Genomic DNA, 24,010 nt, shown 5'->3' with positions numbered 1-24,010 from the left:
CTCAGGACGAGGACGCCCGCGGCCCGGAAGGAGCAGAGGCAGGGTTCTGGGTCGGGCCCGGTCTTCCAGGTGCCTGGGGGTATGGGCGGGCGGAGGGTCCGTGCTGCAAGCAGTGGCTGATTCTCCCCAGGCAGGGACATCTGGATGGGTCCTGAATGGTCCCCGACCCGCGGCCTGCTAGAGTGAGTCTCTCTGCCTGGCAGGCCTGGTGGTTTCTGCTCTGGATGCACTGAAGTATTAAGTGCTTTGGGGAGTGGGACAGGGAGCCCCTCATGCCCCGGGGGGGGGGGGGGGTGCAGCAGCTGCTGCCTATTCAAGGTCAGCTCCTGAGGTTTCCTTTTCATCACTGTGAAGGGAAGGTACGAGGACCCCACCATTCAGGACCCCAGATGGCCTCTAACTGTCCCCTGAGCAGCGTCTGGGGAGGGGTTAGAAAACAAAGATCAAAACACTGCAGTTTTCCTCCTGATATTTTAGGGCTTGTGAGTTTCTTAAAACACAGAAAGGAGTGAAGGAGCTGGCTCCAAGGCACACGCCTACGGGCTCTGCCATGCGCCTGTGCAGAGGAGGGGGACGGTGTCCAGCTCAGCTCCTGGAGGTGCAGTGAGTTACTGCTGCAGCAAGTCACTGCCTCAGTCAGCAAGTGACTACTCCAGGAAGCTACTTCTTCAGTAAGTTGCTATTCTGCATTCCCGCTTTGACCATCCTTCAACAGTATACTAGGTTATCACGGTGTTAACAAGGAGGGCTCCCTCCTGCAGGCCACCCTCCCGGCCTCCCCTTCTCAAGGGATCATCAGAATTGATGCTAATTTATAATTTAGAAGCTTTTGGCTCATAGTTCTCATCCAGAATCTGACACTAAGTCATGTTGCTTTGATTGCTTAAACCCTGGCTGTGATTTTCTGATTGGTAAACTAGAGGTTTGTGCCACTTTGCCACAGAGGATGGCCGAGGGCCCCACGAGGCAGTTCTCTGCCTCTTAGTCCTATGGCTGCAGACTCCTCCCCCTCCCACCCTCCACACCCTTGTCCCTAGATCTGTTTCTCCCCCAGCCTCCCCTGTCTCACAAAGCAGCTGCTCCCGGCAGGAGCCTCTGACGCCTGTCCTCCTCCACAGCCACCCGTCCACTCTGCCTCCAAAGCCACCCAGAGGGTCCCATCGTCAGCCTTGTCGCTTCCCTGCCCAGGACTGCTGAGTGGCCCTGCTTTGTGTCCCAGCAGCTCACACTCGGTTGCTTCCTCAGGCAGGCCCATGACTCAAGGCCTGGCTCCTCCTCAGCCTGCAGGTGTCTCTGAAATGCCTCCTCCTCCAGGAAGCCCCCCTGCTCCCCATGGAACATTTCCTGTCTCTGCAGAGCAGGATCATGGTGCCGTTATATGGCTTATCTGCTCATTATCGGTCTCTCAATGCTGGATGTGTGACAACCACAGGGGCCGTCTGTTTTCTTCCTATCTTATTCTTGGATGATCTCAGCACAGAGCTGGCACTTAACACATCTGTTGAGTGAATGAAGGCAGCTCTTACAGAATGCAAAATAATAGATGTTTGAGGGGTTTCTAGAGAACTCTGGTTGTTATTCTGAAAGGAAATGATCTGAAAGCCACTTCCCACTGAAACTGAAAGTTTGTTTCCCTCCTGTCCAGTGGCTGCCAGCTCCCAGCCCTCCCTCCCTAGGGGCTCGGCAGTGGGCTGAGTCAGAACCACGAGGCCATTCACCAGCTGAAGCCAAGTAGAGATACAGAGAGCCACGTGAGAGAGGTTTGCTGCTGCTGAGCAGGGGTGGAGCCAGGTCAAAGGACTAGGTCAGAGGACTCAGACTCAAATAGAGGGTCCAGCAGCCCATAAGCCAGGGGCCTTTCCAGGCATCTCACAGTTGTGATCCATGGTTTTCAAACTCATCTGTGGGTCACTAGGTTAATCTAGGGGCTGGGGCCCACATTTCCACACTGTGAAACAGGAGTGCACAGAACACAGACAGCAGGCATCACTCATGACCTGAGAACGGTGCAGGGGTGGACGCAGAGGCAGGAGCTGATCGCTACCCAGAAAGCTATGTGGCACCGTGACTCCACTGACCAGTGCCATTAAAAACTCCTCTACGTTTTCTCACCAGGAGTTCATGCCTGCCCTTGAGACCTGAGGCTGGAGGGAGCCCCATCCGCTGCCTGCCTCATCCTGGTTCAGGGAACCATCTTTGCTTGGCTGTGAACTAAGGACCTCCATCTGCGACAGAGACAGGCTCCTCCGCCCGTGCATTGGGACCCTGCCTCCAAACCCCTCCCAACACCAGCCCCACCGCAGGTCCAGCTCTCTGCACCTGAGCACCTGGTTCTAACACAGCTCTCCAGATTTATTACCAAACATCCCTGTCTTTATCCCACCCTGCTTACACTCCAGACCCACAACATCTCCTGCAGCCTGGATACTTGCACACACAGGTGTCCTGCAGGCTCTGCTCAGTGTCACCTCCTGGGCAGCCCCGCCACCCTCCTCAGGCACATCTGGTGGCTGTTCTGAGTCCTGAGGCCACGTCTCAGGCCTGTCTTAACATCCTCTGCACTACATGCAACCATCAGTGCTGGCTTTCTCTCCACTCAGCAGCAGGGTCCCATGACAGGAACTGTTACCCACCCTTATCTCCCCAGGACCCAGCACACGTTCAGCATAAAGGAGCTTCTGAGCATGGGAAGAGCTCCTGCCTGAACACACGACACATGGCCATCTCAAAACTGAACCAGCTGTGTTTGCTAGTCCTGTCGGGCTCTCACATCCCCCACCCCGCTGATCGCAGTGTTTCATGTTCTGAGAGGCAGCCAGAGGAACCTCTGTGTCTGATCGCTTCCCTTTTGCTTCTAAAGCCTCACTATTTCTGGTGAAAGGAGCCTCCCACCCTGCTCAGGGAAGCTCGGGTGAAGCAGTAAAAAAAAAAACCCAAAACCCCAAAACCAAACAAAAACCCCAAAGTCCCAATAATTTGGAAAGTATTAATTTGTGTACTTGCAACTCAAATCTGGGCCAGTTCAGGAAGCATCAAATAGCCTTTCTTCTGAGAGGAGGAAGGTTCCTGGGGAATTAAACAGGCCAGTCCCCAGGGATGGGGCGGGGGGCGGCCGGCAGCCCTCCCTAGAGACCTTCCAGAGCAGGTACGCAGTTGAGGTCGCCAGGGCGACCAGCTGCCACGGGGCCTCAGGCGGGGTTTCAACGCAGCGCCCACCCACTAAGATGCCAACCTCAAAGTAGAACACTTCGTCAAACTGGGGGTTGTTGGTCCTCTTTTTCACTTTCGTCTTCTTCGCTTCCGATCTGTAATCAAGAGAGTGAGGATTAGGGCTAAAAGTAATGCTTGATTCCAAATCTCTTGGACTTAAAACTGAGCTATCAAGTGCACAAGTAACTTCCTGCCTTTATTTATCTTATAAATATTTCTGTTTGTCTCCAACTCCAGATGGTATGCAAATCAGGAGCCTTTATTAAGTCAAAACTACCCAGTGTGAAGAACATAACGGCTTCCTCCTTTACAAAGCCATTTTAGAGCAACAAAGGAAACAAAAGGGAGTCGGGATTACAGATTCCACCTCAAAGCGTGTCCTCCTGCGTGAGGCCTCAGCCTCGCGGTTTCAGAGCTGGATTTGGTAGCTCCTCCCCAGCCTCAGGAGCAGAACTGAGACCCCCCAGGGCAGAACGGCAGCCCACTTGCCTGAAGGGTCCCGCCAGCGTCACTGTGGCATAAGGGTCACACTGACCATTGACGATGGGGAGGCCTTGGCACTCGAGGATGCTGAGGAGGGAAGCAGAGAGACAGCGGTCAGGAGAGGGCCCAGGCCAGCCCCTTTGAGGCGAGCTCTGGAGTCTCCAGGAGGCTTGGGGGGAAGAGCATGGGTTCTGCTCCCTCCAGCAAACAGTAACAGACGACCGACACCAGCAGGGGCCGGGGCCGGGCAGTGGAGCTGCGTCCTGGAGGCAGCCTTGGCGAGGAGGGCCATGCAGCTCATGCCAGGTTCACCACAGCCGGCACCTGTGCTCCCCCGGCGGGCACAAGTGACTCGCTCACCTCCAACCGCCTTACGTCTTACAGCTAAGGAAACTGAGGCCTCGACATCTTAGGGGAATATACATCTCACAGGTGATGTCACAGCCCGTGCATGGCCTCCTTGCCATACCTGCCCCTCAGGAGTGTGATTTTACTTATTCGCTGATTACTGTCTGCAGGTGGGGCGCACTGCAATGCCTTGTGGTTTTCTGTAAATTCTGGACTGTGGTCACCTTGTCTGCTTACTCCATCAGGCCTGCCATCCCGGGGTCTTCTACCGACTGTTTTTCCTCCAGGTTATGGGTAACATTTTCCTGCCACTAGGGTGTCAGTTTTTGAGCAGATGCTGGACACTATGACCTTATGCTGAGGATCCAGATCTGGTGATTGTCCTGTAAAGGGCAAAGCTGCTGGGCTCTGTTCTGGAAGGCTGTTACGGCGCTTGTGGTTTGGGTCGATCATGTCACCTTCTTGTTTTAAGCTTTGCTGGGAAGGCGACCAGTGCTTTTGCTCTAGGGATAGTTTGGCCCTGACACAGAGATAGTGTGTCTGATGCCAAAGAAATACCACGGCTCTCCCTGGGCTGGGGGGTTCAGCTCTCCCGCCCGGCCCTGTGACGCCTCACTCTGTGTGTGTGCCTGCGGATTCAGAGTCCTCGAGCAGCTCTGTGAGGTAGCCCCCCAAGAACTCACCCCCAATGCCCTCAACCTCCCTGACTCCAGGCTTGGCTCCCCCCATCCGCCAGGCCCTGCGGGGGCTGCCCTGCTCAGAGTAGCAAACCTGCCTCCGGGCCGAGGCTGGGCTGCTGGAGGCTCATGTTGGCTCCCTACATTGAAGGTCCCAGAGCTCTGCCCGCACTGCCCAGTGTCTGAAATAGTTCATGTAAACAGTGTGCCCAGGTTTTAGTTATTTATGGGGACACTCTACCACAGTCAGAAGCCAAAGTCCTAGCCCAGTGTCCGACTGCTTCACTCTCTCCTTGCTGTTGGGAGCTGGAAGACAGCCAGGCCTCGTCCTCTGCGAGTGGACCACCCACACTGCTGCCGTTCCCGGGGGGACTCGGCTCCTTCCTCTGTGTCTGGGGCTCCACCATCATGCCAGAACGTTTCTGTGTGCGGGGTCAGTGCCCTCATCCTGCTCTGTTAGGGCCGGCCTGTGCCCTTCCCATGCTGGGGGCCTTTCTCTATTTCTGACAATGCTTCCAGAACTCCCATTGGATAAGGTTGGGCCTCATGGATTGATCCATTATTTCTATTAGCTTTATCCAGTATTTTTAATTCTTTCTCTTTTTCCTCTAATTTCTGGAATATTTCTGGTTTTCTCCAAGATTACTTCCTTGGTCTCTGGTTATCATTCTCCCTTCACTAACTCATCCACTAAACCAGTATTATTCATCTGTTAATACATCTGCTAAAGAAATGCTTGCCGAGCTCTTGTCATGTTTCAGGCGCTATTCCAGGAACGGGGACAGAGTGGCGGCCAGACCAAGTGGCCCCAGGAAGCTCACCTCTGCTTGGCTGGCACAGCAACAAAGAAGCAAGACAGGAAGTAACACGGGATTACCGTACATGGTGAGTGCAAGGAAGGGAACAAACTGGACACAGCCACAGAGAAGCACTGCGGTGGATCCCTCGGGTGACGGGGCCTGGGGAGGATGCAGCCCTCCAGACTGCGGCCTGAGGGCAGGGGTCGCCCTCTAAGAGGGGCTCCTGGGGCCGCTGTGAGATGGGAAGAGCTCAAGAGGTTTGGGGCAGAGCTGCACCCTCCCTGTCAAGAGGTCCAAGTCTCAGGCACACGTGTTCTGATGAGATTCAGCTGTGGATCAGGTCATCAGGAATAAGGCTCCAGTCGCAGGTGCATCCGCATTTTGGATACTCTGAGAGACAGCGGTTCTCACAGCCAGTGACTTGGATGGTATCGCTACGCATCTAACGGGAGGCAGTTCTCCTGGGTCTTGTTTCCTGAGAGAGGCTGCGGTCCCCAGAGAGCATGTGGAGGACCACGTGAGCCCCGCATTCACTCCTCCTCTCATAGAGACCAATCTGAGGAGCGCTCTGTTCCCTAATTCAAAACAAAGATTGGCTCCTGAGTGCAGCTATGTAAAGACATCTGGGAGCAGCACGAGAAGGTGGTGCCTGGCCATCTGGTGCACAAAAGGCACCACCGGGAATAAAAGCCATGCCGGCCCCTCGTCCTCCTTCCACGTGGGTGCGTCTTCACTAGCGTCCTGGACACACTGACTGCGCTGCCTGAGGTCACAGGAAGCCACGCTTTATTTACATGAACAGGCATGTTCACACTGTGCGTCTGTCTAGGACCTACTCTATGTAAAGCAAGTTCCATGAACACAGGCAAATCACAGACACGTGAAGAAAGGGACTGAAGTATCTGCCACGTTGGCCGTTCATGAGGAGCATCTTATGCCCTAAAAGAAAACTTAAAAACACACCAAGTGACATTAGTCTGGAATGTGGAGTACAAAACGTACAGTATTTTGCATTTTTTTTTAACATTCATCGGTTTTGATTGTCAACCTGCCCCTCACAACACCGTTATGCCTCATAGTTATAGCAACAGCCTGCAGCCAGGAAGTCATGTCCATTTTCCTTCCTTGACGTGGACAGCAGACCGGTGCCGTCACCTCCTGCCCCACCAGGAGCTGCATAGCCGGCTCTTGGGCGGGGCTGCAGAGGAAGTGCACTCGAGGACGGCAGGACCGCACTTGGGGCTGCAGTGGTCACCGTACCTGGACCGCCCCGTGCTCTGTACTGAGGGCTTGGCTTTGAAAGCTTTCCCTGACCTCAGAAAGTGAGGCTGCAGATCAACAGCCTGTCTGCTTTTCTTTTAGCACTAAATTTCCTAATGATGGAAAATAAGATCTTTACTGGGCTTGAGATCTTGTTGGACACCTCAACACAGGTCGTTTTTTGGCAGGGTGCCCCTGACTCTGCAGGGCCAGCGCTTCTGAGATGGTCTGGCCTGCAGGGTGACAGGGCTTGAGTGTAGGAACGGACAGGCGCCCTCACTTGCAACAAAGCAGGCGGGTGGTGGGTTCCAGGAGAAGGACCCTGCATCACAGGGACACGAAGGGGACGAAGGAAGGGTTGGGAAGCGCCCGCCGCTACGCCATCAAGGCCGAGCATGTGGCCAGAACGGCGCTGTGCACTCTTCCCGCTGTGTTTGCGTCCAAGGCCCAAACAGTCATTTATGAACAATTCATCTCACCCCTAGTGCAGACGCCAGTGACCTCAGGTCACCCCAGATCTCATATACCAAATTGCTAAGTCACCCGAGAGATGGTCAGCAGCCCCCTGGGCTTGACACCCTGGCCCAGCAGGAGCGTTGCTCTCCAGACATTTCCAACACTTTTCTCCACTGAAACCGAAAGTTTACAGACTTATGTGTTCGCTTCTGTCCCCCTGGAACCCGCAGGAACGTAAGCTCCAGAGGCTCAGCCTGTGTTAGGGGTCCATTAAGTATTTTTGAATAAATCAATAAGTTAATGACTGAATAAATGAGTAAGATGTGCGCCTGTCTTTGTTGGAAGTAAAAAAGAAACATGAAGTGGGGCCTCCAACCCCAAACTTGAAACCTAGTTGTGGAAAAAAGACATGAAAAGATGTCTGTCCAAGCAGGGGTGGCAGCTGCCAAGTGCACACTCAGAAGGCAACAGCGCAACCTGCCATGTGCTGTGCCTCAGTGTCCCCACAGGACGGGGGTGCTAAGAGCTTGACGGGAGGAGAGAGTGGGCCCAGTGTGCATGTGGAATAACGTACTAACACGGTAAACATCTATTAAATAAAAAATAACAAGCCTCAGAGAGCCTACAAATTATTGTCTCCATTCTATGAAGGAGAAAATGGAGACTCAGATTAACTTACTTTCCCAAGATCACAGGGCTGGGATTCAAGTCCAAGTCTGACTGTCCCCAAATCCCATGCTGTGCACAACACATGGGGCGGGGAGGACAGACAGACGGGTTGGGCCCTGAGAGATGCTGGTTCTCACCGTGAAGGCAATGCTGGGCCCTGGAGGAGGGAAAGGGAGGCAGGGCTGCCTGTGGCCTGGAGGGACCTGACTGGCAGGAGCTCTCCACACGGGTGGCTGGAGGCATCTGGGCTGTCCCTGCCCTGGAGGACATGGGCCCAGGTCAGAGCTTCTCCCCCACAAGACATCCTCCCCCAGACAAAAACATCCGCATCCCCTCCTCCTGAGAGCGGAGGACACCCTCTGTCTGGCCACAGGACACCGTGGTGCTTGCTCTTTGGGGCCTTCTCATCACTTCCCCTCCCTTCTCTGCCTGGGCTGTGGCCAGGGAGCGACTTCTGAGGCTGCAGCTTCCGATGGGGCCTGGGCACCTCCAGAGCTGGACGGTGTGGGGGGGGAATGTTAACCCCTGCCCTGCTCCCCCATCCTCCCTCCTCACAGCTCCCCAGGCAGCACCTCCCTGTCTGCGGCTCCCACAGGCCCTGCTCTCTCCTGGGCTGGGGGACCTGCCATTTCCCTGAACTCCACCCCTCCTTCCTGGTGGGATCCTGCGCCCCTGACCATGGCCCTCTGAGGGTGCATGTGTATGCTGCCGGGAAGAAGTAACTCTCTGCTTCACTGTCTGAGACATGGATAAGCCACCTGCTGGGTCACTCTGGGTAGGCACGGCTGGTGATGCTGGACTATGACTCTCACTTTACACTGGTGCTCTGTGCCTTGATGCCACCAGGTTCATTGACTCCCCACACCGTCTCCCAGAAAGATGGGTCCCACCAGGGCTGTTGTGAATTGTGCTCAGCCCAGTGCCTGGCCCATGCGGATGTTGGACAAAAGGCTTCTCCAGCTGCCCAATTCCATTCCCAGGTCAGGCAGGAATAGAGAGGTTTTGTCCTTCTGGCGAGACCCCTGGGAAAGCCCAGAGATCACCACCTGCTGGGGAAGGAGAGAGTCAGGGCCGTGTCTCCAGCCTGCTGAGCCCCAGAGTTGTGCGGGTCATGGACAAACTCAGGAGAAATTCCGAGCAATTCACAGTGGCCTGCAGTTGCGGGGAAGGTAGACGAGGCCGGCAGAATACCCAGGGACCCCATGGACAATGTGTGGGCCAGGTCAGAGGTGAGGGGGGCGTGGCTGGAGCAGAGGGGCCAGGACTTCTGGCTCTGACTCCACAGTCCCTTATCATAACCCTGCCTCCGTAGGAGTCATCCACTGTGGGGGACTGGGTGGTGGCCCCCAAAATGGAGTGTCCACGTCCTGGTTCTGGAATCCCCAAAGGGGACCTTATTTAAAAAAAAAAGGTCTTTGCAGATGTAATCCAACTAAGGATATTGAGAGGAGATTATCCCAGATTTAGGGATGACTGGATTTCATGACATGTCCTTACAGGACAGAAGCACAGGCCGGGGCCACAGGAGAGGCCCCATGAAGGCAGGGGCAGCGATGGACAAATGTAGCCACAAGCCCAGGGGCCCTTCTGCCACCACAGGCAGGGAGGGGAAGGAGGGAGTCCCCCTGGAGCCCTGGAGGGTGCAACACGTGTGTCCACACAGACATGTCCTGGAATACCCACAGCAGCTTTATTTGTAAAAGCCCAAAGTGAGAGCAACACTAGTGTTCACAGCTGGCAAACGGAGGAACAGGCGTGGTCTGTGTATGCAGCGGAGTGGTGTCAGCACACGCTGCCACACGGATAGGCCCCGCAGACTTGCTCATGGAAAGAGGCCAGATGTGAAAGGCCACACAGCCTGTGATTCTGTATATATGAAGTGCCCAGAACGGGCAAAGGGAGAAAGACGGGCAGGTCAGGGGTGGCCAGGAATGGAGGAGGGGCGGTGGGGAGCGGCTGCTCAGGGTGACGGAACATTCTGAGACTGCACAGTGGAGAGTGGCGGAGACTTCATGGCCTGGGGACACGCTGAGGCTGTGCACCTGAAGTGCTAGTGTTGTGGCAGAAGCAGCACATCTCAGTTTCTAAATAAAAAGGGATCTCCAGTGGGGCGAGAGGGGACACACTCCATCGTCCCTTCAGGCAGGGCACGAGCCCCATAGGACCCCTTGGGCCCCCTCTGCCAGGGTTAGGTTTAGGGCCACAGCCCCCTCTGGCTCTTGGGCTTGGGGAGGCTGCCACAGGCAAAAGGGGACTGACCATCCCAGACATCACAGTCAGGTGATCCCAGAGCCTGTGACTGCACTGCGCAGGGGCAGCCCCTTCCCTGCCCTGCCCTGGGGGATGGAATAGGCAGGATTCCATCCCTAAGATGCATGAACCCGGCAAATCCCTCTTCTTTAAGGAGAGACTCTCAGAGGGGCCCCACCCAGCGCTGGCCCATGGGAGAACTGTGGGGAGCTCTGGTTCCACTCGCCTGGCCAGGCCCCCATCAGCCTTTAAAAATCTCTCGGTGACCCCCACCCACAGCCAGGGTGGGGCTGCAGCTCCACTGTGCGCCGTCCACCCGGCCTGCAAACAGCTGCACAGTGCGAGGAACACTGGTGGGCAGAGCCCATCCTGCAGGGCCACCACAGGAGCCCAGGGGACTGGGCAGACACCATTTCTGGATAAGTTCTGGATGCAGTGAGGAGCCCAGTTCCCTCCCGTGAAAGAGCCCTGTCCTGCCCTCTCGGGGCCCTTCCCCACGGGCTCTGTGGAATAAACCAGACACCTGCCACGTGCTGGTGCCACCCCAGTGTCGGGGACGCAGATGTGAACAAGTGGATCCAGTGCCTGCCCCCACATTTGCACGAGATACAGAAACAAACAGCCACACACACAACATGGCGTCGTGCAGTGCAGAGGGTAAAGCAGGATGGTGCTGTGTCCCTGCCAGAGAGAGGGGTGTCCCCAAGGACACATGAGCAGATCCCAGGCATCAGTACATGTCTGGAAACGACAGGGAGTCCCCAGCATGGGGTCCCAGTGGAGGACACCAGCCAGGGCCAGGGACACCTGTGCCCCAACCTCCTCCACTGCTCTGTCCAAGGAAAGTTGAACTTCACAAGCAAGAGGATGGCACTCGATAAACAGCCACATGAATGCCCTAAATTCCAACTCTTAGCAACTGTTGGTGCACGAGGGCAGATACTCCCATGCCCATTTTACAGATGAAGAAATCAAGGCACAGAGGTGAATCCCTGTGGTTCCCTCTCTGCTGTGGTCTGGATGCTTATTCTGTCCAAAGCTTGATCCCCAGTGGGGCCTTTAAGGGGTGATGGGATCGTTAGGACTGTGCCCTTGTGGATGGAGTAGTGGATTAATGGTTTAATGGGTTATCACGGGTGTGGACTGGGGGATTTATAAGGAGAGCAAGGGAGCATGTAAAAAACACTCTTGCCGTCCTCACCGTGTGACACCTTGGTCACCACAGGACTCTGCAGAGAGACTCTGCCAAGAAGGCCCTCACCAGACGTACACCCTGGACCTTGGACTCCCCAACCGCCAAAACTGTGAAAAATAAATTCCACTTCTTTATAAATTACCCAGTTTCAGGTGTACTAAGTGGCAGAAAATAGTTTGATCCATGCTGCCTCGTGCTGAGCAGACGAAGGAACGGGGCTGCAGCCGGCTGGTCAGCCTCGTGGGGATGGTGGCCGGCTTTCCCATTTCCTCAACAGAAATGAGTTACTCATGATAGGCAGCTGGGATTTTATGGTGTCCAAACCAACAGTTGGGATATTTCAAGTGTCCACATGAATGAAGAGCCAAGTGGTTCTGATGTCACAAAACCACCCCGTGTGCAAAATGACAGGAGCTGGACACACAAAGGAATCGTTTCCCGGCAGGACCATGCTTCATGGTGGATTTGATGACCACCAGTCCCAGACGCAGCAAGGAGGCTGCAGACACTGTTCTGGAGACCTGCTCTTTGTGGAGACCAGTGTGCACCTAAGAAGGGGCCAAGGATCAGGAGGGTCCCCACACGATCCCATCCAGCTCCCCAAGAGCCAAGCAAGGTGACAGACCCCCGGGTGCCTCAGCTGCAGCCAGGGTCTGCAGGGTTGATTCAGCATGGAGGGTGGGAGCAGGCAGAAAAAGCCTGCCACCAAAGACCAGTCCTGTAGATCTGGAAAGGCTCCCTACAGGGCCCACGGATCAGAGGGAAGGCTGGGGCCTGCCAAGGCAGGATGGCTAACTCACGCCACACAGACCCTTTGTGTCCTCCCCTGCCTGGCCACCTCCTGCCCCCATAACCCAGCTTGCAGCCACACCCTGCCCTTGGTCTACCTGTGGAGGTGTCAGCCCAGCACAGGCGGGGTGCTGCTCCCCAGGGCTCACCACCACCACAGGCCTGGCCCGGGCAGTGCCTGACACAGCAGTCCCAGCCAGGGGCTCCTGCAGTGACAACATCAGCTCCCATGGTGCACCCCTGAGCATAGGCCTGGGCAGCCACTCTGATGGTCTACAGTGGGCCAGGGCATCTGCATTTTCTTTAAACTCCTGGGTGATTCTGATGGGCACCAAATGTTGACAGCTGTAGTTGTGAGCACTTAGCAGGTATTTAGTGAGTGAATGAATGAGCGGTCCACCTCTGACTTTCCCAGAAGCACGTCTGTCCCCTGCTGGATCGTGTCTAGGCTCCTCCAAGCTTGGGCGAGCCTTTGCATGCACCTGCTCCGCCTCATTGCTCCCACCCTGTCCTTACCTCCCAGGGGAAGTGGGCCCAAAATTTTTCCTGCAGAGAAGCATGGCCCTGCCTGGGGCAGGTGTCGATAACACCATCACCCACTGGTGATGTGGGCAGCCTCCTTACCAACATGGAGCTGGCCCTCAGCATGTTTTTTTGGAGTAAGTACCACAAATGCTTAAAAGGACACAGGACAAAGGAGAGGACTCCTCACCGCTCACAGAGAGACTCCAGTTCACCCAGCTCTGGGTGGGACTTGAAGCACCTGAGTCTGCCTTCAACCTGCCAGGTGGGAGGCGGTGCCAACCCATGAAGAACATGCTACACACACCAAAGTCCTGAAAGAAGCGCTCTCGACCATTCCTCTTCTTGCTCCAAAACCCATTCAGCTGATGCCGACACTGTGGCCCTTGACTCCCCTGCACAGTGTACTTGAGCCGGCCGCCCAGGCAGGTTCTGTGCCCTCCCGTCTACAAATGGGCCAGTAGGGCTGTTGAGAGTTTTTGGCTGGTCCCTCCCATGGACACAGATGGCCACACCTCCCACGCCCCACCTGGTTCTCATTCTCTGCCCCCACCACTAACTTGTGTCAAACAGCCTTAAGTCCTCTTGAACAAGTGTGTAAACCTAGAAATAAACATGAGAATTAGCAACGTCTCCAGAACTGGAGAGCACAGTGACTATGTTCAAGCTAGTATATCAGAAGAGCCCAGGACGAAGCTTGCTGATCGCCCCCAGGCATTTGCTGGACTTCCACAGTCCAGACAACAGGAATCCTCGGCTTTTACATCCTGTCCTTGGGCGCGTGATGGAACCGCAGCCCAACTGCTGTGTTTAGCCACCAGACTGGACGGCCTCAGTGACAGTGTGGTGGGCCATCTCAGGGGCAGCAGAGAAGGGTAGACCCTGCTCACCCACCTTCCCCCTGGCCTGCTGGTGGATCAGAGAGGGTGAAATGCTAACGCTGAACTCCGAGGCTTTGCAAGCATCTCACCGGCCCAGGGGAAAGACAGTACTAAGTCACACTGACACAGGTGCCCTTGCTGCAGAGGGACAGCTACATGAGGAAGTCAACAAAGAGGTTCTCTGCAGAGATGAAGACGCTGGAGCCTCCAACCTCTTTCTCACTGGCAGGATGAGGGGTGGGTTCCCAACACCAGAGCTCATTTCTGGGCCTCTGACAGAGCAGGGCAGGCCCCTCCCCATTGCCCTTACACCTGGGCAGTGACCCCTCACTCTCCCAACCTGGGCCTACTGTGGGAGGGACAGAGAGGTGCCTCTGACAGCCACCATGTAGACCCAAGAGACATGGGGCCACAGTGCAAACAGCTCTGCCCAGTTTATTTAGGGCCACAACCTGGAGAACAGGTCTCAGCCTGGCATGTACACCTGAGGCCCGTGGCCAGGCCGACCTCAATGCATGTGCAAGATGGTGTGTGTGCACGTGTGCCTCTCCTGGGGGTCCACAGCCTCCTGCAGACTATCTAGGGGTCTGCTCCCTAGAGGGTGAGAACCCCGCTGTGAGGGGCACAGACTAATTCTAGATGTGTGTGCACACTGCACACACAACACGCACAGTGGCTTGAAAGCCTGGGACTTGTGTTGGAGGCCAGAGCTTGAGCCATCCGACCCATTTCCTCCGTTCTAACGCAGGGAGGGCAACACCAACCGCTCCGGACAGTCATCTGCTTTACTGAGAATATCACAAAGAATGTGCCGGAACCTCTAAAAACAATGTCACCTTGAAGAGGCACCTAGTCTGAAAATTCTGACAGGTTCATTGAAAATGACCCCACCTTCTTCCTGGGCATCAGTGTGTCATTCACAGCCAATCAACCCCCATGGGCGAGGCTTACCGTGCGGCGAGCTTGTGGCAGATGACACCGGTGTCTGTGATGACCTCACTCAGCCGCAGCTCCAGGTGGACCTTGCCCTGCAAGGACAAGGACAGGGTGTCACAGAGGATATGCTGCTCGCCTGCTGCGTGGCCACTCGCCTGCCAGGGGGTGGCCTGACCACCTGTCAACCCGCTGGCCAAAGGAACAAATGGTCTGCTCTCACTCAAATGCCCTAGAGCCTCCAACCCTCCCCAACAAGCTGCTGTGGCCCCCACAATGCCCCAGCACTCCACCGGGCACTAACAGTGCGCACAAGCAGGCTTCCGCCACCCAGGCCTCCACTGCTGTCGCACTCTGGGGCCTGGCCTCCCTGCAACCGCAGCCCACCGCATGTGGAGATGGATGAAGGTGGGCACCAGCCCTCGCCGGCTCTGCAAGCGGGGAAGGCAAATGCCAAAAGTGACACCAACACAAGCGTCTACTGTGGCTCCTTTACTGAGCGCTGGCCAGAGCTGAGGGCTCTGCGAGCTGTCACCTGCACTTCTCTGTCCCCGAGCAGTGGGCGCTGCCCTGCTTACGCTGAGGAGGCACCATTAACATCAGCACAGGACAGGAGCTCGCGACCAGGTGAGCAAGACTTCCCATCAGCATGGACTCAAGGTGCGGCCTCTTTGCCTGCATTCTCAAGTGCCCCGGGTACCACCTCCTTTGGGACATGATTCTTAAGGTTTGCGAGGATGTTCAGGCTGTGGAGGCTAGTTCGTTTTCAAGGCCTCCTGAGAAGTCACAGAGCATGTCTGGCTAACAGCATGCAGTGGCAGTGCTGCGTCCTGTTTCCCCCAGGCGGGCCCAGAGGCACCGACACCAGCTCGGCACCTTCAGATCTTGGCACCGGCTTCCGGTTTCCTCTAGGCACTGTCTTCAGGCACATTGTGTCCTTCCCTTTTCTGGTGATTTGGGAGAGTGATAGTAGGAGATCAGACAAAGCAAGACTACGCCATCCCTGCAAGGAGGCTTCTCCTCCCAGAAAGTCACCCTAACCGATGTGCAGGTCAGAGGTTCACACCTGTTAGGTCAACGCACATGGCACAGTGGGCCACAACACCCCCAGCACAACCAACCACACCAGAAATGCCATCGCCAGGGCTGCCCCTTCAAGCACCGGGCCCTCTGTTTCAGGTGGGCAGGAAGCGCTGCTTCCTAGTGCACACCAAGGTGTATGACAGGACACGCCTGCCTGGGCTCGCACCTGCTCAGCCACAGAAACTCCATGTCTCCAGGAAAGAAACTGAAGCCCTGGTTGCCCTGAGTTCTCTCCTGCCAGGGCTGGAGAAGGGTGGGAAGGGGCGGCCCAGCCTCCTCGTCCCCATAACCATCTGCCCAGCAAGATGCACAGGGTGCAGGCCAGTGTCCTTTCTGCTTATTTTGGCTGATGAGGAAAAGAAACCTTAGGACAGCACAGAAAAAAATCCTGATTGATAGTTTTTCCCACTCTTACTCAAGGTGAATACGTGATTAAGTTTAAAAAGCAGCTGGGGTGGGGCCGGCCCGGTGGCGCACTGCTACAGTGCGCCGCTTGGGAAGCGCGGTAGCGCTCCCGCCTAGGGTTCGGATCCCACATACAGACCGGTTCCCACTCACTGGCTGAGTGAGGTGCGGGCGCGGCACCGGGGGTTGCGGTCCCATTGCCGGTCCCAGTCCGGTATGGACGGGCGCGACACTGAGGGTTGCGATCCGTTGCCGGTCACGAAAAAAGACAAAAAGACAAAAAAAAAAAAAAAAGCAGCTGGGAGGGCCGAGCCCATGGTGCACTTGGGAGAGTGCAGCGCTGGGAGCGCAGCAGCACTCCCGCCGCGGGTTCAGATCCTATATAGGGATGGCTGGTGCGCTCACTGGCTGAGCGCGGTGCAGCTGGTCTCAAAAAAAAAAAAAAGCAGCTGGGAACTGCACAGCAACAGTCAACCAGAGCTGACTGACTTCATCCAGCAACAGGGAGCACACCCCAGGCCCACAGGGAACACTCATGGCAGAGACCACACTTGGCTGGAAGACACACCTGCAAACTTAGAGAAAAATCACACGTCTGCTCTCAGAATGCATGGAAATTAAATGAAATCAAACTCAGAAAGATGGCAGGAAAATCCCCAAATATTTAGAGGTTAAACAACACATTTCTAAATAACAAAAAGGTCAAAAATATGTCTCAAGAGAAACTTTAAAATATTTTTACATAAACGAAAATGAAAGTATAACTTATCCAGATTTGTGGGACAGCAAAAGCAGAGCTTAGAGGGAAACTCAGAGCATCAACTGCATATATGAGAAAAGGAGAAAGAACCAAATGCATCATCTAACCTTCCTCCTTAGGAAAGGAGAAAAAGAGCAAATTAAATCCAAAGTTAGCAGAAGAAGAGAAATAACAAGAATAGAGCAGAAATCAATGAAATTGGAAACAGGAAATTAACACAGAAAAATCAAAGCTAAAAGCAGTTTCTTTAGAAAGATCAATAAAGTCGATAAACCCCGAGCCAGGCTAACCAAGAACAACAGAGAAAAGACAAACCCCTAATGTCAGAATGAAAGACGACACGCCTCTGACCCTCAACCTTCTGTGCGTGACACTGCAACGGTGGGTCCCTGACAAGTGGATTTGCCAAAACCCACAAAACACTACACAGGGTGCCCACGAGTGAGCACTAAGGACTTTGGTTAACAACAGTGCATCGCCAGCTGGGGACCGGGCAGGGACTCCAGGAGGGAAGTGTGGGCACTCTGTCCTCTCTGCTCAACTTTCCTGTAAACAGAAAACTGCTCAAAAGTACAATTTGTTAATTTAAAAAAAGGCATCCAGTGGCCCCGTCCATGCTTCTCAGAAAGGCCTTTCCCAGGCTAGCAAGCGGAGCATGAGCACCAGAGCCCGTCTGCTGGGCCGAGTGACAACCCTGGCCCCGTAAACACCTCTCTCCATGTGTCCCATTCCCAGCAGCCCTGGGCCCAGCAGAACCATCGGGACAGAGGCACCTCAGCACCACAAAAAGAGAAGACGAAGTAACGGGCAAATGACAGAAAAGAAAGGCAGAAACGGTCCAGGGAAAGAAGGGAGCCTGCCTCGCCCCACCACTCCTGCAGTCCCTTAAATCCTTAGCTTTAGGAGCTGGGCCTTGGTGGTGACAACTGTTCACACTGTTTGCCTAGGAAATCCCTCAAACAGGATTGTCTGACACACAAAAGATGGATTTCCCAGATACTCCACAAGAGGCTGGAATCCACCTCTGCTGACTTTCAAGGCACAGCCCACAGCTAAAGGTGGAAGACGTGGGCGTCTCTGGGCTGGTGCTGCCGGGGCTCTCTGTGACAGCTCTTTGATCTGTGCCCCTTTCAGAATACATGGCGTACTTTAACAACAGGCTCGTGGAAACAGAGCTCACAACCTGCCAGGTGTCCTGGGAAGGGAAGGTGAGGAGGGTCCGGTACACGGTCCCCCTCCCCACTCAGCACCGAGAGGGTCCACAGCAGGGAGCGGGCACCAGTCCCTTCGGGAGCTGCAGACTCCTCCTCCGCAGGGAGCCCACCACGCTCACTGCCATGGGAGGGGCAGAGGTGACTAATTCTGCTTCATAAAGTGATTTACCAAAGACCTTTACAAATCATCAATTCCAGAAGGAAGCACGAAATTTTTTAAACTGCCTTTTTTCCCCATTTCTGTGACTCACTGATGTCTCATGTTGGCCTATTTTTGAGATACTTTCTTTCCTGAAACATGCCTTTTTCCTGTGAATTACAGAGCAGATGGATTCAAGAAACCACACGCCACCCTCCGCCCTTCTAAAAACTATAAATGTGACCTTTCCAGTGAAACAACCACTGCACAGGAAAGATGGTAACTGCAGTTTTAAAGGTCAGTTTGAGTCTCACGGAGCCTCCTCCCTGCATGGCCACTTCACAGGAGGGCATTGTCCAGATGAAGCACTCAGCGCGGTGAAGCACTGGACACGTGATGAAGCACTCAGCGCGGTGCCTGCCGGGTCCCCTCTCCCTGTGCGCAACAGCAGGCATTTGCCTTTCATGACTCACAAATCCCCAGGAGACCTGTGCCACTGGGGCCGGCATCCTTGCTTCACAGATGAGGTTCGCCAGGCCATGGGCACACGAGGGGCCTTATGGCATCAAGTATGAAATAATTAGGAAAGATTCTGCCAGCTGTAAGATGAACACACAGCATTCGTATTTATAGCTCGGTGGTGACTAAACAGCTCTGAATCTTGATTGTGATGGTGGCTACACAAATCTACACACGTGACAAAGTTGCGCAGAATATCACAAGAGCCGAAAGGTGAAAGCAACCCAAGTGTCCCTCAACAGATGATGGATAAACAAAGTGAGGTCCATCCATACAGTGGAGTATCTCTCGGCCTTGAAGAGGAAGGAAATCCTGCCATTTGCTACCACGTAGGTGAACGCTGAGGACATTATGCTGAGTCACAAAAGGACAGACACTGTGATTCCACCGGCATAAGGTTTCTAGAGCTGTCACATCCACAGAGACAGAGAGCATGTCAGCAGCTGCCAAGCACTGGGGGAGGGGGTGGGAATTACTGTCTAACAAGGAGAGTTTTGGTTTTGCAAGATGGAAAGAATTCTGGAGGTGGGTGGTGGTGATGGTCGCACAATACTGTAGGCGCATTTAATGCTACTGCACTGGACACTCAAAAATGATTAAAAGGGTAAATTTCATGCTATGTGTATTTTACCACAATAAAAAAAACTGGAAGAAGACTGCATGGATCACACACACACACACACACACACACACACACACCTGTGTGTGTAAACTGGTGAAATCTGAACGGAGTCTGTGGACTGCACAGTGAGCACCCTGGTGTGACCGTGCGCCAGGTGTACACGAGGGCCCCATCAGGAGCACGGCCCTTCTGGGTGACGCTCGGTCTCTGAGAACAGACAGAGGAGCACAGACGTGCTCGCCATCGTTCCTTGTGTACCACTTTTTTTTTTTTTTGCCATTTCCTGTGAATGTATAACCATTTCAAAATTAAATAAAAAAACCAAAAGGCAAGAAATATGAAAAGCTACACTTGCCAATAAAGTCAAACCTAAACCTGGGAGAAAACCACAGTGCAGACAAAAAGGCAAAAGCCACATCTGTGGGCTGCTCACAGCAGCATTTCTGATTAGGATGCCGCGGATTGTTATTTCAGAATAAAAGCGGGGGGTACACATGCCAAAATGAAGAACAGGGATGTGCGGTCACACGGCACGTGGTTCTGGACCTCGCCTCCACACGAGGGTTCCGAGTCGTGGAGCAGGTGTGCGGCCACGGCGCTCCCGGTGTTCACGTCCGTCTTTCCCGTCAGCACCCTGCTCTCCTACTTTGAGTACAGTGTTACTGCTGCCAGTAATTACAGCATCTTTTAATTCCCACAGCACATGTGGACTCCTTGGCCACTGTTTTCCTCTGAAGCAGTTAATTAAATGTGATGCACAATCGGGACGTGTCCCGTGAGGGCCAGGGAGGCGCACTGTGGCACAGCTCCTTAATTCCCGAGAAGGGCCTCCATATCCCCTCTGGCTGGGCTCTCCTTCAGCTTCTGTGTAGCCTGTGACCTCGGCAGAGCCACAAAGTCTGGCTGAGCTTGAGGTCCCCGGTGGACATGGGGACACACAGGCTATCTTGGCCTTTCACCTAAAACTGCCTTGGCCATGGGGCACAGAGCCTCTCCAGGTGACCCACAGAACTGCTTCTGCTAGAGTCTCAGGCAAAGTCCTCATGAGGTGCCTATTTTGGGGATTTTGTCCACGACACCATCCGCCACTAGATGAAAATAACTACCACTGCTGCTCTGAGATGCCTCAGGCACTACTGAGCCACACATACGTCAACCCGAGCACTGTGCACAAATGCACATCCCAGGTGAGGAAACTGAGGCTTGCCGAGGATGACCACGCCTCCAAGTTCACTAGTGATGAAGGTGTTGAGCTCTAGGCAGGGACCCTGCACTCAGTCATGAACCTGTGGCCACTGTGCAGCCAGCTCACAGTGGGGCCTTTTAGCTGCCCCCTGCCATGGACCCGGGCTCAGGACGGTCCCACAGAAACTGGCAAGAGTTTGTGCTCCAGCACAGTGACCCCCACTGTCTCTTTGTACAGGTGAGCCTGGGAGCAGCCATATGGGGATGGAAGGGCTGGCGGCCCGGAACCCTGCATCCATGTGCAGCTGCTCACATGAGGGTCTGGGACCCCCAGCACCTGTAGCCCCCACAGTCTCCCCTGCTGGGGGCAGGAACCCCCAGTCCTGTGTGGTGAGGTCAGGGAGCTCCTTCCCTGGACAGGGCCAGGACCAGTCCCAGTTAACACATTGTCCAGGTGGGACCCAGGGATGTTCAGACAATGGGAACTAGTGAGACTGCTCAGTTCTTACAGCTCAAACCCTTCTTCACCCGGAGAACAAGCAGGCGGCCACCAAGCAGGGTGGGGGAGTGGGGGCTGTTCCACTCCAACCCCAGAGCTCCATCTTTTCTCCCCCAAATTTCCTCTTTACCTTCAATTATGTGTCACTGTCCCCACCATTTTATGTATTTTTAAAGATGCTTCAATCACACCTGACAAGGTGGGGCAATAACCAAAGGGATAAACAGAATTAATAAGCGTATGCTCAGTCTTTGAGTACAAATAGGTGAATAAAAAATCTAGTCATCCTCATTCCCCATTAATAGTGGGGAAGCCCGCATATCTTTCTTTAGCCACAAATGGGGTCTGTTCTCTCCCCAAAACCCCTGCACCCCCGTGGCTCTCGTTCCCAGGGCTCTGCCAGGGCCTCACCTGCACCTCCGAGTCTGCGTCCACATGCTGTAGCTGGAACCAAGTGTCCCGGTTGTGGTACTTGTGCAGGTCCTCCTTCTGAATGGCCACTTTCCCTACAACACACAATGCAGAGGAGAGGCACTTCACAAGAGGGCACACATCATCCAGATCCGGTAAGTCCACGATCGGAAAGAGAACTCTGTGTCACCCTCCTTCCAGGACACTTAACAGATATACAAACGTCACCCCCACTAACAAAGCACGTTTCAGGCTGCACTTCAGCTGTGGCCGTGAACGTGCCTGTGCTCTCCATGGGAAGCGTGGTGTCTTCTGTATATAAGCATTTCCACCCTTCGCACGTTATCTGAGGTAGCTGCAGTGCATCCGCGAGAGAGACTCATTTCACAGACACCGCGACGGCTCTGCCAGGCGCCTGCACAGCAAACTGCTTCCAACCTGGGAAATTGGAGGTGGAGGCAAGTCTCGAGGGCAGGTGGTGGTCACGGTACCTCTGCCTAATGTCCTTCCCACGAAACAGACAGGAGTAGAATGTATGAAGATTTAATTGAAATGTGTGTGTGCACTCACGTGAGCTTTAGCTTAGAACGCACGTGTGTATATCCATACTTAGCTTATACAGTGTGTACATGGGTGTGGGTGCACATGTGCACAGGGTATGGGCATGTGTATGCAGGTGTGTGTGTGTGTGTGCATGTGCGTGTGTGCACGTGGGTATGTGCATGAGTATGCATTTGTGTATGCGTGTGTGGGGGTGCGTGGGTGCATGTGCATTTATATATGTGTGTGCACACGGGTGTGTGCATGTAGGTGTATGTGTGTGCATGTGGGTGTGTGCGTGAGTATGCATTTGTGTATGTGTGTGTGAGTATGCATTTGTGTATGTGTGCATGTGTGGGTGCATGGGCACACGTGCATTTGTATATGTGTGTGCACAAAGGTGTGTGCACATGGTTGGCTCTCATGTGCACCCAGGGTGTTCACAGCAATGGCTGACTTGAGGGTGCAGCTGGACCAGCTCAGCCTTCCCACTGCCAGCACAAGTCTAGTCCTTGAATCAGGGTCTTCCCGAGTGCAATCAACATGTGGCCTGCATGGAAGCACCTGCAGGGTTTCTAAGAGTGCAGATTCCTGGGCACTGTCCCAGATGGAGGAAACAGTGTCTGTGTGGAATCTACACTTTCACAAGGTCCCTGGGCACTTCTGTGGGCCCTAAAGTTTGGGGACTTTCACTCTAGTTTTGTGTTCCTTACACAGGCTTGATACTTTGAAGCAAGAATTTCAATGAAAATACATGCACAAATATGATATACATTACCTAGTACAGATTTATAATATTTAAATATGCATATATAACCATTATGAATCTACTTATACATTCAGCTTATTCCAAAAAAGTACTCCAGGTAGTTAGAAAACATGGACCCATCACAGGCTGGGAGAACAGAGGGCAGGAGGGTCCTTGCTGGGCATGGGGCACTGCACCATCCTGCTGTCCCTGCATGCACCAATAGCCTCCTGCGCTGTGGACCACACTACCACCAGGGGACAGAGGTCACATCACAAAACATGTGCACCTCTGTGGATACAGGCACTGTGGACACACGCATGTATGTGCACACACACGATGTCTTCATACTAGAAAGCATACACAAAAACGGAAATGACAAAGGAAATATATAAGTAAATATTAGAAAAAAGTTTCATCGTTTTCTTTCTGCACCCCCAAGACACACACACCTTACTTAGAGGTCACGGTCTAATTAGCAAAGTAAGAAATTCTGGGTCCCCTCTGACCCGTTCTGCCCAGCGTCCATCCACGGCAGGATCTGACCCTCTGAGAATGTCCCAGGCTCCCTGGGTGTGGGTTGGGGGATGAGAACCTAACTGGACACCTTGCCTTTCCCCGGGACACCAGCCCTGCCCCAGAGCCCTGTCCTCTGAGAAAGATCTTTTCACATCACGTTTCTCAGAAAACCTTCACGGGTGCCCAGCCTGGCTTCTACCGGTTTCAAAATCTGGCCTGGCCCTCTCCAACTTGCTCTGTAATTTCTAGAACATTCTACCTGTCAGCCCCTTACATCCTTCATCTCATTTCATCCCACAGGAATCCTGGGCGCAGGGGGTGGCTTCTAATACACACACTTCACAGATGAGAAGCCAAGGCTGGGCATGCCCACAGGACGGTGGCCCTGGCCGCAGGCTCCTCCCTCCTTGTTCCCTGCCTTTCTCCCAGCAATCTCTCCTTCCTTGAGTGTCCTCGCCTGGTGATGCCCCTTGGATGGCACCTTCCCTTTGGTGCTGCCAGGACCTGCTGGGGCCCCAACTCTCTTCTGCTTCCAGAGGTTCACGGAGCAAGACCCTGTGACATGAGAAAAAGCAGCTGCTATGGGTCCTCATCCTTGTCTGGGAAGGTGCTCTGCGCCAGACGGACCCACCTCTGCTCTGGCTCCAGGTCCCAAGAAGTGTGTACCACATGCCCTGGGGCATGGATGGGCTTGGAGGCAAAACAAGCGCAAAAGTGCCCCAAGTGCCAGAGGTATGAATGCGGAGTCGGGGAAGTTTACTCCCCTGCCACCTGCCTTCAACCTCCCTGTGCTGCCCCATGTGCCTGCATCCATCATTTCAGCAAATCTGCACCATTGCGTGTTCTGCACCTCACACCTACCACTCTGCACAGTGGCTTCAGGACAGACCCTG

At 54.3% G+C, this 24,010-nt stretch overlaps 1 protein-coding gene across 1 annotated transcript in view; it reads right to left on the bottom strand.

The window, feature by feature from the left end:
* The window catches only part of RASA3 (RAS p21 protein activator 3), a 102,127-nt gene that overhangs the window by 34,751 nt on the left and 43,366 nt on the right, over nucleotides 1-24,010 (bottom strand). The window contains exons 3-6 of the mRNA XM_008577062.1: nucleotides 21,311-21,405; nucleotides 14,492-14,568; nucleotides 3,700-3,780; nucleotides 3,233-3,305 (exon numbers count right to left, since the gene is read on the bottom strand). Coding sequence (XP_008575284.1) covers nucleotides 3,233-3,305; nucleotides 3,700-3,780; nucleotides 14,492-14,568; nucleotides 21,311-21,405 — 326 coding nt within the window. The remainder of the gene's footprint in view (nucleotides 1-3,232; nucleotides 3,306-3,699; nucleotides 3,781-14,491; nucleotides 14,569-21,310; nucleotides 21,406-24,010) is intronic.

Source organism: Galeopterus variegatus, unplaced genomic scaffold (assembly GCF_000696425.1).
Source record: "Galeopterus variegatus unplaced genomic scaffold, G_variegatus-3.0.2 Scaffold1444, whole genome shotgun sequence".
Lineage (NCBI taxonomy): Eukaryota > Metazoa > Chordata > Mammalia > Dermoptera > Cynocephalidae > Galeopterus > Galeopterus variegatus.
Note: the sequence above shows the minus strand (reverse complement) of the source record. Positions and strands in the feature narration are given on the sequence as shown.